Raw genomic sequence first — 13,268 nt, 5'->3', positions numbered from 1 at the left:
GAGCGATCAACATGTGTTAAACACAACATGCTACACAGTTCATGCTAAACATTCTAAACATATTTGCCGCAATGCTGGAGGGGATTCATGCGTCCTCCTCAGGTCTCAGCAAGCGCACCTGCTCTCCATCGACTGCGAGATCACAAGAAGGCAAAATTGGACTTCACATGTTCGTCCCAGGTGTCTTTTTTTTGCCGATAGCAGAAAAATCAAGATGTTATGCTGTTGTTTTGAGTGCCTTGACTTTAATAAGCTCTCATTTCAGACTTATTTCAATCATCCGGTTGAGACACGGGTTCCGTGTGCATGACCATCACTTTCACAACATATTTGCTCACCATTTGAACATGTCCTGAAATGGGGAAATTCCACAGCTCCACACAGGCAGACCATTTATGCAAATAATCGGGTGAAGACGACAGCCACGTTTTCAGTGATGCTGTGACATCAGTTGAGAAACAGTCAAGCCGGAAAAAAAAAAAAAAAAACAAGATCTGAACTTGTATTCGAGCGGCTCCGAAACCACAAGTGAAAAATGTCTCGTTGGACTCAGCATCATTTTGTGTGTCTGGCTCAAACAGAGGACTCGATTCCATAACTTCTGCCTGACGAGGTTCGATTCTGACTTCATGATCAACAAGCGTTTGTGGTGCAGCTGGCCGGACACCAAACGGACACCAAACGGACACCAAACGAGTTCAACTCGCAAGACAAACTCGCTTGTCTCGATACGGCGTGTTCATTATGAGGGACAAGTCGCTTTTGAAAGTCTTGTCGTATCCCGTACGAGGTTTTCGCGTGGCCCATTCATACAATATGTTCTCTTTATTAATGATGTGTTTGTGGAACCCACCTTACTATCCATCTCAGGGGGCAGCCATTTTGCCACTTGCCGCCGACTGAAAATGACATCGCAGTTGCTCAGGGCTCGGATAACGACCAATCGCGGCTCACCTGTTTTCTGAAGCTGAGCCGCGATTGGTCGCCGATATGGATTCATATCAGCCCTCTCTCAGAGGTGGGCGATCCTCAAGGGCCAGAGTCCTGCATCCAGTAGATGTTTCTCCTTCTCCAACGCACCTGATTTATATAGTCAGCTCATAGCAAGCACTTCAGAACCATGATGACGATCCTGATCATGACAATTAGGTGTGTTGGAGGAAGGACATATCTAAAACGGGTCTCCTAGTCCGGTTCTCGAGAGCCCTAATGCAGCCTGTTTTCCATGGCTCCCTCCTCCAACACACCTGAATCAAATAATAATAATAATGATAAATAATAATTAGCCAAGCCTTCCTGGTTATTTGATTCAGGTGTGTCGTAGGAGGGGAATATGGAAAACAGGGGCTCTCGGGGACTGAACTTGGAGACCCCTGATCTAAAACCTGCAGGACTCTGGCCCTCAAGGACCAGGATTGCCCACCCCTGCCTCGGGTAATTGTTGCCTGACTCGTTTTGTCTCCCCCTACAGGCACAAGCAAGGAAAAGCAAGTAATAGACACATTTTCACTGCAAGACCTAAAGTAGTGCAATCAAGTCCTTGATATGGATCAAAATCATCTTTGCTTTTCGCCCCAACTGACCCTTGACCTCCCCGAAACTACTTCCACGACCGCCAGCTGAGCGGCCGGCTCATCCGCGACCCGCCGGCCGGCGTTCTTGCTCCATTCATTGGAGTGCCGATATTGGTCACTCTGCTCGTGACGGGCCTGGTGGTGTGGAGGATTAAACGCACAGAGCGCGTTCACTAGAGACAGAATTCCTTTTATATGGATCCCTCATTTTTCCAGCAGGCGGTACGGATGAGCTCGCCACAGCTCGTGTCGTTTGAAATTGTAAATCCGTATCAGTCTCTCACCGTGTTATGACGATCGCCGATATCAGCTACATACTGTAAATGGTTTGACATCATAGAAGCTCAACAGTAAAAAAAAAAGAAGTTTTTTTTTGTATTCTTCCAATTCCATTATCTGCATTCTTGAGTGCTCTCTGTCCGCTCTCTGTCATTTACTACTGCACCAATGGAAATCAATTCCAGACAATGGGAACTTCCGTAGCCAACTGAGGCAAACTCTCATCCTTTGGATGCATGGTTTTAAATGTCATTTTCGTAGACTGCGGCTGCCGAGTCTCTGGTGCATCTCGCAATTTGGAAACAAAAGGTAGACTGCCTTTTAGACTCGTAAAAAGCATGTCAAAGTGGTGGCGCTGGTGGTGTAAGCTGATTTTTGGTGGATTTGATGGAGGTGCATGACGGCAGACTGATTTGGTACTCTACGGACGTGTGGTGGACATCATTGCATTGCATTGTGGTCTCCAATTTCCCACGTCACATGCGCGGCGTCATCCGCAAGGGGAGATCTTGCAGTTGGCTTGTATAAACGCACTTTGGACCCGAGCGAGTACATGTCTGCTTCTGCATTGTCAAAGACTGTGTGCACTTCGACCGGCCTGATTGAAGGACAATGAGGGGAGCTGATTCAATTCGCCGGGAGTCGGCCGCATTCCATCCCACAACTAAGAGAAATGCCTCATTCTATCACACGCTAGTCAAGCAAAAACTGGGCATGAAAATAGCAGGATAGGAATCGTGCGTACTCAAATGTCGAAAGCAGACCAGTGAGTGATTGTTACAAATGACAAAAAAATAGCAACAAAAATAGAGCAACCAAAACACAAAAAAATGTTGTTGTTGTTTACTTGTGGAAAAAGTCCTCTTTGAAAAGGTGCTCTTAATAATCACTGCAAAAGAATTAAGTGCAAGATGGAAAGGATTAGTTTGCATGAAGTACACCAACAAAACACAATACAAACTACGAGTTTCGTTTTTGGTTTCGCTTGACTTTTATTCAAAGTTGCGCAAGCTAGCTTTTGTCATTTTGCAACTCTCACGAGTCCAGCCACAGAAGAGACCCTTGTTTTTGCGCTATTCACATTCGTGTCCGGCAGAAGGATCAAGGTTTCCGAGCCAGCATGTAGAAATATTTGACCACCAAGGTGAGCTCCGTTTCTGGCGAGGAAACCCGCATGGCAGCCAGCAGTCTGAAATGGAAAACCGCTTCCGTTCGTTACGGTTAATTGAGAAGCAAGCCAGTATTTCATGCAGGTTCGGTGCCTGTCTTTTATTTTCAGCGTTCCCCAATTTCCCTTTGTCAAAATGACTGCTGTGAAATTAAAGTTGTGAATATATTGCCACAAATAATTCATGAAAAGCTTTTATAATAATAATGATAATAATATTTGTAATTGAACGTACATAGTGGCCTTTCAAGGGCCCTTATTTAATGACCCTTATTATTCTTTATTCCTCCTCCATATGTTTTTCTCTTTTGCATGGCAATGAATGGTCGTAATCTCATCGAAGCAGCGGCAAACTTTTCATGCGATTTACAGGACGCAAGCACTGACACATTAATCGGAGGCGCGGTACGAAGTTCAATGTTCAGTGACTTCCTAACTGAGGCCGTTTTTTTTACGTGTCAATGTCTCACTTGTTCCTGATGTCCTCAGAAAGACGCTGGGCCTCCGCGGCATCCTGGTGCTTCAGATTCTGGTAGCCGGTAAATGTTTCTACCATCCCGATGAAACGGTTTACCGTCACCGTCCTATAAATCTTATGACAGCCGTTCCTGGACACACAAAAAAATGTCAACGGGCCATATTGTGTCAATGTGACGTTTGCTTGCGTGCAAATAGCTGCTCAGCCGTTAAGTGTAAAACATAACAACTAAGAAACCAAGTCAATCTTTTTTGTCAACTATTGAAAGGGTGTCTGTAATCATGTTGTTCTGGATTTCTTTCTAATTTACTAAGGCGCGTTCCTACACGCCTCCTTTCTCTGCCCATTTCTTTGAAGCTAAGCAGGTCAAAGTGTTAACATTTTTTAAGCTCGAACTGGAACCTGTGACATACTTTTGAAAACAGGTTTATTTTAGGGGCACTCGGAACTTTGACAGCTATGACTCTATTTTTGAGGTATGTTGACGAAACATGTTATTAAGGCATTTCAAATGTGCTCAGATTGCAATGGTATGGAACGTGTTCCAGTTCATCCTTCAGGCACGTAAATGAAACATGTTGTTAAGACAAATTGCAAACGGGGAAAATTGCATGGAATCAAAAAGATAGGACACTTACCACTGTTTGTCCGGAAAGGGGCATGCGTCAAACATGTCGAAGTAGATTTGTGAGGGGCAGGATTGCAGGCAATGGTTTTGGAAAGGGAGCAGAGCTGCATTCAACTATTCATATGATTAAAGACAAAAAAAAAACAAAAAAAAAAAACATGCTGGTGAAAGCAGACGTGCATCATAAATCATCAGGATAAAGCACACAAACAAATAGTGAGCGTGATATTTGTGATGTGAGGAAACAGCAAAGTCATTTGCGTAAAAAAGTCGATTGCAAGAGAAGAAAAATGTGACATTGAAGCTCCGTTGTCCTGACTGGCATCAATCGTGCGTGATACTTGGCACGGCTGCCGGGAGGTGGGCCGTGTTGGGGATGTTGCAGACCCGCGCAAAGTGGCTCCTTTTCCTCTCATTGAAATTATTCGTGCGCTAGAGTTTCGAAAATCAGGAATGGCATTGGAGCCCGCGGTCCAGATGCTCGCGAGGGTTCTTGGAAAGAAGTGGATTCTGTTAGAGTAGACAATATTAAGTATTGTACTCTTTGCGTGTTCAATTAACTGAATGGTGAGATTCTGGTGAAGAAGTCCCTTTGCAAAGGTAAATAATTATCAGAAGCTTCTGGTGACAAAAGCTGACGACACTGAAGCCGTGTTCTATCAGGTTGTGTGTCCGGCTCTCCGTCACATCCTTATTTATTAAAAAGTGGGCGAATACGAAATGTCTCCGCCCATCAGCCCACAGCACACTTGGTTACAACTCAGTGAATACAAGAGAATCTGTTCCCATGGGTATAAATCAGATTAGAGAAAAACAATAATAATAAGCCTGTGACTCCCTTCCGACCGGCAGAGACCGGCCCTCCCATTAAAGATAGCAAATGTACAAACCCGTTGCCCTTTCTCATGAAAGTAACACAGATAAGAATACAATTCTATTCATTGAGCCATACTGCTATAACTAAATCCAAAACGGCTAAAATATAAATTGAAACTAACAAAACAATGTTAATAACTCATCAATTCAAATCAGTTGCGGCTTCATCATAAGCATGATCCACTCGATGTCAAGGATCAGGTTGAATGTTTTGTTTTACGCCTCACTATTAGCAAATCAAGCCGAGCGCGTTGTCCTCCTCAGTCCGGTCTCAGGGTTTGTGTCTCCCGTTGAGTGGAAGTGTTCCTTCCTTTTACGAGAATATGTGAAAAGTTTCTTACCTTCTGCCACTCAACACCAACACATGATTTTCATTCCTAGTCTGCTTTTTTTGCTCTTCAATCACGTTGCTACGTGCTAATGAGGGTAACAAGTGTTAATATTAATGTCTCTATTGTGCTGCTATTGGCTAGCTATTGGTTAGCTATTGCTATTGGTGCGTGCGTGGTGTAGCCTCATGGAGTAGGTCATGGACATAAGATTGTTTTGAGCTCCATTTTGAAGTATTTGTATTGAAGACAAAATGTAAAAAGGCAGACACAAACAGTGCTAAAGTCAATTTGGTTTGTTCATATGTTTTTTTGTGTCTGCACTTCACCCATTCACAGACTTGTACATGCATTATTATTATTTTGTAGATTCAAGCACATTTCTTTTTTTTTGATGTGTATGTAATGGATGTTTCTTTTTTTTTTATAACATAGTACAGACAAACATAGTCAAAAAACAATCATTCTGTTTTAAGGTAATGTCAACATATTTTATATGTTGTGTGTTTCATTTAAAATAACATTTCAAAAATAAGTCCAAGGTCCATTTTTGTTCATTCTCGCTGTAAACTGTGGGGAGCTGCTTTACTCCAGAAACTTGCGTACCGTCAATGAGTATGTTAAGGAGCTGTTGTATCAAAAAGAGTACCTTATTTGATTTGGGATATGTTTATATCTGAAGTCCTTTTCTCCTTTGCATAACTTTTATTTGATTCGGTTTACTCTCTGACTTCCCATGCAATTTTGGGAGCGGAAAATAATCCCAAACCACAACAAGGTACCGTATATCACAATAGCGCCTCTAAACCTCTGATCCTAGAATCGCCTCTGGGTCAAACTATTTTGCAACATTTTTGCCATCAGAGTTGCGAATAAAGCTTGTTTCAGCTGACTTTGGATCAGTGACAGAGTATAATTTAAAATGTACAAATTTCTTACTACATTTTATTACATTTTTCCACACTCACTGCTATTTTGAAAATCTTTGCTGTTGAGCTTCCCTAATGTCCGACCGAGAGAGTGAAAATTGGAATTTGCACTCACAAATGAGAACGCAAATGTGAAATTCAAAAGGAATGTACCAAAACCCAGAAATGAAGATCATTGAAAATCACCTCTTTACAGATCTTGTTAAGTGCACTTGTGGCGTGGCCGTACTCCAGCTCCCGGTCCGTCACGTTGCCCATCACAGCCAAGCAGCCATTGGGCTTCAGTACCCGCTCAACCTCCTTCAGGAACCGCGGGCGGTCGAACCAGTGGGCCGCCGTCGTGGATGTTACAAGGTCCACATGGCCGGACTCAAACGGCAGTTCTTCTGCAGGACTCTGCCTGCATGTGGGAGGCGGCCGTAAAGAGGAGCGTGAGGAGGAGGAGGAGGAGAGACCTTAGAAAAGTACGGACCACATACAATATTCATACCCTGGAATATATATATATATATATATATATATATATTACTCCAAACGTTGGTTCATAAAGTCTTTGTTCCCCCATATTTGTATGCATTTGCCCGATTAAATAACCCTTTCATTAATTATAATTAAATAGTCTGTTTATCACATTTTAAATGAGAATAGCTATCATTTATTTATTTATTTATTTACATCTTTTACACACACATTTTAACGTTTTTTTTTTTTTTTTTTTTGCTTTATCTACGAATGACCTTGGCTAATCTGTCTGTTCACATTTGGTTTAGAATTTTTAAATACATTTTTTTGTGAGCTGCCCGTTTTCCGAAAATGCATGCTGCTTAACTCGCTGACTTGGGGACGAAGAGACAGGACAACACCTTCGAAGGAATACTGAAGATGCTAAAAGGAATTCTTACAGAACACAGAATATTTTGACAAAAATGTCTTAATGACATGTTATTGGGACACCGCGGGCTCTATTTCCACACCCCGGCGCAAGTGGAGCGCAAAGCAGCTTGTCTACCAAATTCCTAAACGCTAAACTTGACCTGCCCCGGGCGGGCACAAATATGAAGATGCACCTGTTTCAGACACGTATATGAAAAGGTGCCTCAAGGAACATCTTTAATTTGGACTTTGTGTCTCCTTTAAGTAAAAATAAATGAATTCATCAATACTAACCTATATACAAAAAAATATATATATATATTTTTTTTTTACGCCGGAAAAGAGTGCATTACAAACAACAAATTTCAGTGAGCAACATTTGCATAATGCAATCTACCTGGCCATGCTCTCATTTCATCTCACCTGTATGAGACACCCTGGCAAATATTATTGGCGCGAGCCAGGTCCAGCTGAGCGGCACTAACGTCTGTCCCAACAACCTGGTGGAAGAACGGTGCCAAGAGTTTGGTTCCCCTTCCGTTCCCACAGCCAACATCCACTGCAAGGTTGAACTTGTTTTGCGTCTAAAAGGGAATTCACCACATTTACGATGACATTTATTTACACCTTTAAAACAAATCGAGCTGAAAAACACACAAATTAGAGTTTGAATAGGTTTACATACAGGGACACAGTGAGAGAAAAAATTGGGGGATATTCAGCGACGGGTGAGGATGCGTCGATTCCTATTCGACGAATTAAGGGCGGGGTTTAACCCGTCGTTCAGGAAACTATGCAAAAATTCACAAATTGCCAACACGTCACATGCGCATATACCTTTGATCTCATAAAGTCCATAATCTTGTTGATCAGTTCGTGTGGAGTCACTCGATACTTCAGGTAGGCAGCAACATGGCTTTTCTCCTCAAAAAGACGGAAACATTTAAAAGCCATAATAAGCGCTTATGAAAATGGATGGAACTTCCCGGCAGAAATGCACCAGACCGACCTCGACGAGCCGACTGTTCCAACTCGACACGTCAGTCAATTCTTCAAATATTAGTAGCGCGGAGTTTTGTCAAGAAGGAGCATCACTTATGGATGGGCGGGGAATAGCCCCGAGGGATGCGCAGGGTGTGAGCAAGTGCAGCAGGCACACAACATTTTCACAAGCAGCTAACATAGATTGATAATACTGCACAAATGAAAAAAGAAACCTTTGTAGTGTTATTTCAATCCGTTTTTTTTTAAAACAATACACAAACACAGTATGGGTACAACAATAAGCACAAAAAAGACAAAGAAATACAGTTGTGCTTGATGTTGAAGTTGATGCGAGTCAAGACTTGCATGTGAATTTTGGTGATGATTCATTGCGTTTAGATTTAGAACATTTACAACTGGGCTCACAGTGTGTGAACTTTCAACTGCAACTGCAACTGTATATGTACACATTGTTACAGTGCATGCAAAATTGTGTGCAAACAACCTCACTGTGTTGTCACAAAGTAAGCCAAGCCCATCACTTTCTTATTTTGTATTTATTTTTTATTTTTTTCTAAAGAGCTCAGTATTGTTCATTCGGTAATGTCACCATCATTGCTCTTTTTTTTATTGTATTTTTTATTTTATTTATTTTTTGTATGTGGGTGAGTATGTGTATGTGCGTGCGTGCGTGCGTGCGTGCGTGCGTGCGTGTATTTGTTAGCTCACCAAAAACCTATTAGAAAAAATCCCATACCGTTCACCTAAACCGAACACCGCCGTCAGGAGACCCGAGGAAGGACCAAAGAAAACCAAGGAAGGTGAAATCCAGCACCGACCAGACACCACCCACCGGGCCACCCACCAGAATTCTTCCCCAACCCCAGAAACATCTAAATTCCAACAAATCCAAAAAAATCAGGGAGACCTCAAGAGACCGAAGGAGAGACCGAGGAAAGGAAGGAAGGACAGACGAAGCCGCGTGAGATCCGCAGACACCAGCCAGCCTCCACCGATTCAATGACCTGAGGAGGAAGCAGAATGTGTCTGATGCTGGTGTGGTGGATCTGGCATGCATGAAAATCTCCACCAAAGAGGGGAGCTGTCGACCCCTGCCAGGACCGAGCAAGCGCAACACCTCAGGGCCCCCCAGGCCGCGGCAGCGCCAAAGGACGACCCCCGGGCCCCGCCAGGGCCACCGGCCGGAGAGCAAACCCAGGAGCTGGAGCGCCCCCCACCCCAACACGGCCCGCGCCCCCGACCCAACGCAGCAGGACGGGGCACTGCAGGCCCGCCAGGCACCCCACCGGCCCACAACCCCCGCACCCCCCACGACCCACCTGCCCCGTCGGGATGCCAACGAAAGCATTTGGGGTTAACAGATAGGGCATGGAGCTCCTCTACCCGCTTAGCGGATGCTATCGCAAATAGAAACGCCGTATTGCCAGACAGCCAGCGAAGTTCCCCTTCGGTTAACGGCTCGAAAGGGGACCTACATAATGCGTCGAGCACCAGACGAAGGTCCCAGGCGGGGACTCGAGGCGGATTCCTAGAATAAAGGCGAAGGGCACCCCTGAGGAAGGAGGTCACTTGGCTATGGCAACCCACAGACTGGCCATCCACTACAATATGGCAGGCCAAAATGGCCGCCGCGTAGAACTTGATCGTAGAAGGGGAACGCGCCTTATCGTATACAGATTGGAGCAATTCTAGAACAGTGGGAATAGGGCACGTCACGGGATCCCTCCTGCAACTTGCGCACCACTCCGTGAACAGCTTCCACCCGTTAGCATACAGCGAATGCCCTGGCATTAATGATCGTATGCTGAACAAAAGACGAGCATTCAGTCAGCAATGGGTCTCGACCCTTAGCGGCCAGACACACAGATGACCTCGCTGTTGGGACAGTAGATCCAACCGAGTGGGCAAGATCCACGGTTAAGAGGAGCAGAGACTGCGGAGGAGAGGGAACCAAGACCTACTGTCACTTTTCCGAAGCGGCTCCAAATGGCGCCCACCACCTCTGAGTGGGGACGCCAATCCCCCTGAGGCGGACGACGGCAGGAGAGGGAATCCACCGACTGGTTGCCAATGCCCGGGAGAAGCATGGCCCGCAGGCTGGCAAGACGATCGTACCAGGACATGGCGCCCTGCCACACCTGAAGTGCACAATCAGAGGCTGAAAACGCATTTAAAGCAATAAAAAGTGAATCTTGGCTCTCACATCCAAACTAAACGTTGTAGACTCCAAAATTGTGCTGTATTTTGTGTATTTCAGCATCCTGAAGATGATTCCAGCATGCATTTCATTGTGCGCATGTTCATTTTGAAGATGTTGGCAGTTTCGCCTAAAGTGTACAATCAGGGGCTGAATTTAAATGAATGAGGGGCACAGCTCGTAGTTCCAGCACATTGATGTCCCCTGCAGACCACATTCCTTGAGCCGTCCTGTGTTGCCAAACTGCACCCCATCCACTCAGGCTGGCATCGGGTACCAACCTCAACGGGACTCCCGCTGATAGAACAGACCAGGGATCCCGAGGTGCAAGAAGAGCACCCATGAACCGACTGGACACTCGGAGACGCTTCAGACGGTCCAGCAGCGGGTTGAGCCGGAAAGCGGAGCAGCCACCGTTGCAATGGTCGCAGCGACAGCAGGCCCAGTGGCGCAAGTTCCGTCAGGGACGTTAACTTGCCCAGCAGACGCAGAAAAAGGACGTAAGGCAGCATCCCATTGGCAAGGAAGAAAGAGACGAGGCGTAGCACATCGTTGATTGTCTGTGGGGACGGTCGAGCAGTTGGTGGTGTCCAACGACATCCCGATGAACAGAGTTTGCTGAGTGGGAACAAGAGAGGACTTCTCCAGGTTGACCTTGAGCCCAAGTCGTGACACATGCTGTAGAGGCGTAGACGTGTCTCGGGTTTGCCTGACCCCTGGACGGTGCGCACATCAGCCAGTCGTCCAAGTGAGACAGCACCTCGACTGCAGGGGGTGCAAGTGCCGCCTTCACTACACGTGTGAATACTCTGGGAGAGAGTGACAGCCCAAATGCTGAGAAAAGCGAGACGTGTCCAACTTTGAACGTTAGAACGCGCTAAGCATAACATCCATCCATCCATCCATTTTCTGTACCGCTTGTCCTCACAAGGGTCGCGGGGGTTGCTGGAGCCTATCCCAGCTGGCTTCGGGCAGTAGGCGGGGTACACCCTGAACTGGTTGCCAGCCAATCGCAGGGCACACAGAGACGAACAACCATACTCACAATCGCACCTATGGACAATTTGGAGTGTCCAATTCACCTGCCATGCATGTTTTTGGAATGTGGGAGGAAACCGGAGTACCCGGAGAAAAGCCACGCAAGCACGGGGAGAACATGCAAACTCCACCCAGGAAGGCCGAAGCCCGGACTTGATCTCACAACCCTTTGCACTGGGAGGCGGACGTGCTAACCAGTCAGCCACCGTGCCGCCTTAAGCATAACAGTGCGCACCAATTCCGCTCCAGCTGCAAAACGTTCAGAAGGAGAAGACGGGGCAGCAGAAACAGAGTCCATACTTGCCACAGAATCCTGGACGGAGACGTGGTCTGCTTGGGGGGGCAATTGGAGTGTTGCATCCGGCATGTCCACCAATGCATAGGGCAACGCCACTGCAGAGGCCTGAGAAACAGAAGGGTTTCGATCCCCCAACTGCGCCCGTATTGCCATCACACAAACGGCTCAACTGCAAGGCAATCTGGGAGTCGGCCCGACTCTTACTCCTCTGATGGTCAGGGGCAGCAGGAGAAGCACACCTGCATTTCGCTCGACCCCCGCTGACGATGACCGCCGCGCCCTGGTGAGGCGCAACATCAGTTGCGTTCACCGGAGTGTGGACCGCCGCAGCAGCGGTCGTCAAGACGGCAGTCAGTGCGTCCCTCATCGGGCAAGAAGGAGCCGCCGCAGTGTTTACAGCGAGCGTCGTCGTTCACCGATCGACGGTGCAATGAGTGCAAAATCATTGGAACAGTTTCAACTTAACAATTTACAACATATATTAGTTACACCTGAAAAGAAAAGGGGCTGACGGGATGAAGCCGAAGTTTAATTCCCGTCCCCAGAATACACTTAAGACGCAGTTATCAAGATGTTGATTCATTTGGTCTCTTGAGGTCTCCCTGATTTGTTGGAATTTCGATGTTTCTGGGGTTGGTGAAGGACTCGAGTTGGTGGCCCGGTGGGTGGTGGGTGGTGTCTGGTCGGTGCTGGATTTCACTTTCCTTTCTTTGGTCCTTCCTCGGGTCTCCTGACGGCCTCACGACTCTGGCTGGATTCTGAAGTGTTCGGTTTAGGTGAACGGTATGGGATTTTTTAATAGGTTTTAGGTGAACTAATGCATACACACTCACACGCACGCACACACATACAAAATAAAAATTTATAAAAAAAATGTAAAAAAATAAAAAATATATAAAAAAGAGAGCAATGATGATGACATGTCAAATCGGTAAAATTACTGAATGAACTGAGCTCTCCAGAAAAAAAAAAAAAAAGATGTTGATTCATTAATTATCAAGAGGTTGATTCATTCATTGTTAGGAGATCCAAAACACTGTAATACGTCACTGTCGTTCAGTCCCAATAAAAAAAAGTTTCCATCAGTTCATCATCCCAGTAGTGTTTGTTAATCGAAAGTTGATTTTGTCCCTCATTGTTCAGTTCAGTCCAGTTGCGCTGGATAGTTGAGGACACGCCAGCAGAAGCATCCCAGCCAAGATCCTCCCCGTTTTCAACTTCCAGTGAGGGAAGGGGTCTTGTGGTGTTTTATTTATTGATTGATTGATTTATTAATAACAGCTTATTTTTTTTTATTCAGTTGGTTCGACTCGATTTTATGTGTATGATAGCGTGCGGATCTGTTAGATAAATGTATCTTAAAATTACATAGCATATATTTTATATATTTTTTTCTTATATCCAAGGTCAGCGACCCACAGATCCATCGGATTGAGACGACATCATAAACAATCGCATTCACCTTAAGTTCCAGTCCGACCAACATGTTTGTTGTGGAGTGCCATCGAAGTTGTATGCAAAGTGACTGTCGGCGACTTCCCGTCTTAGTTGGCAATGACCGTCATAACAGTCGACTAATTTTGGTTTGGGACTGTT

The 13,268-nt window shown here is 45.6% G+C and overlaps 1 protein-coding gene across 2 annotated transcripts; it reads right to left on the bottom strand.

Moving 5' to 3' along the window:
- Positions 1–2,862: 2,862 nt before the first annotated feature.
- LOC147180123 (putative methyltransferase DDB_G0268948) lies at positions 2,863–13,202 on the bottom strand. Of its 2 annotated transcripts, XM_086069086.1 has the most exons (7): positions 13,135–13,202; positions 7,972–8,058; positions 7,558–7,718; positions 6,448–6,661; positions 4,138–4,241; positions 3,492–3,629; positions 2,863–3,042 (listed from the first exon to the last, which is right to left on the bottom strand). In XM_086069086.1, the coding sequence occupies exons 1-7, from the start codon at positions 13,156–13,158 to the stop codon at positions 2,955–2,957; spliced, it is 816 nt and encodes a 271-aa protein (XP_085925212.1). In that variant the 5' UTR covers positions 13,159–13,202; the 3' UTR covers positions 2,863–2,954. The 2 variants fall into 2 exon arrangements, with proteins under 2 accessions (XP_085925212.1, XP_085925211.1); XM_086069085.1 differs by lacking the exon at positions 13,135–13,202 and having other exon boundaries at positions 7,972–8,179.
- Positions 13,203–13,268: the final 66 nt, after the last annotated feature.

This window comes from Leptonotus elevatus, chromosome 2 (assembly GCF_054856555.1).
Source record: "Leptonotus elevatus isolate MCC_2025b chromosome 2, RoL_Lele_1.0, whole genome shotgun sequence".
NCBI lineage: Eukaryota > Metazoa > Chordata > Actinopteri > Syngnathiformes > Syngnathidae > Leptonotus > Leptonotus elevatus.
Note: the sequence above shows the minus strand (reverse complement) of the source record. Positions and strands in the feature narration are given on the sequence as shown.

Bases quoted from the DNA above. Each gene is read 5' to 3' on its own strand.
- LOC147180123 (XM_086069085.1), bottom strand. From the start codon at position 8,088: ATGGCTTTTAAATGTTTCCGTCTTTTTGAGGAGAAAAGCCATGTTGCT. The intron at 6,662-7,557 runs GTGAGATGAAAT...TCCCACATGCAG, and splicing joins TGCCAGGGTGTCTCATACAG to GCAGAGTCCTGCAGAAGAAC. The intron at 3,630-4,137 runs GTAAGTGTCCTA...TTGTGTGTCCAG, and splicing joins CCCTTTCCGGACAAACAGTG to GAACGGCTGTCATAAGATTT.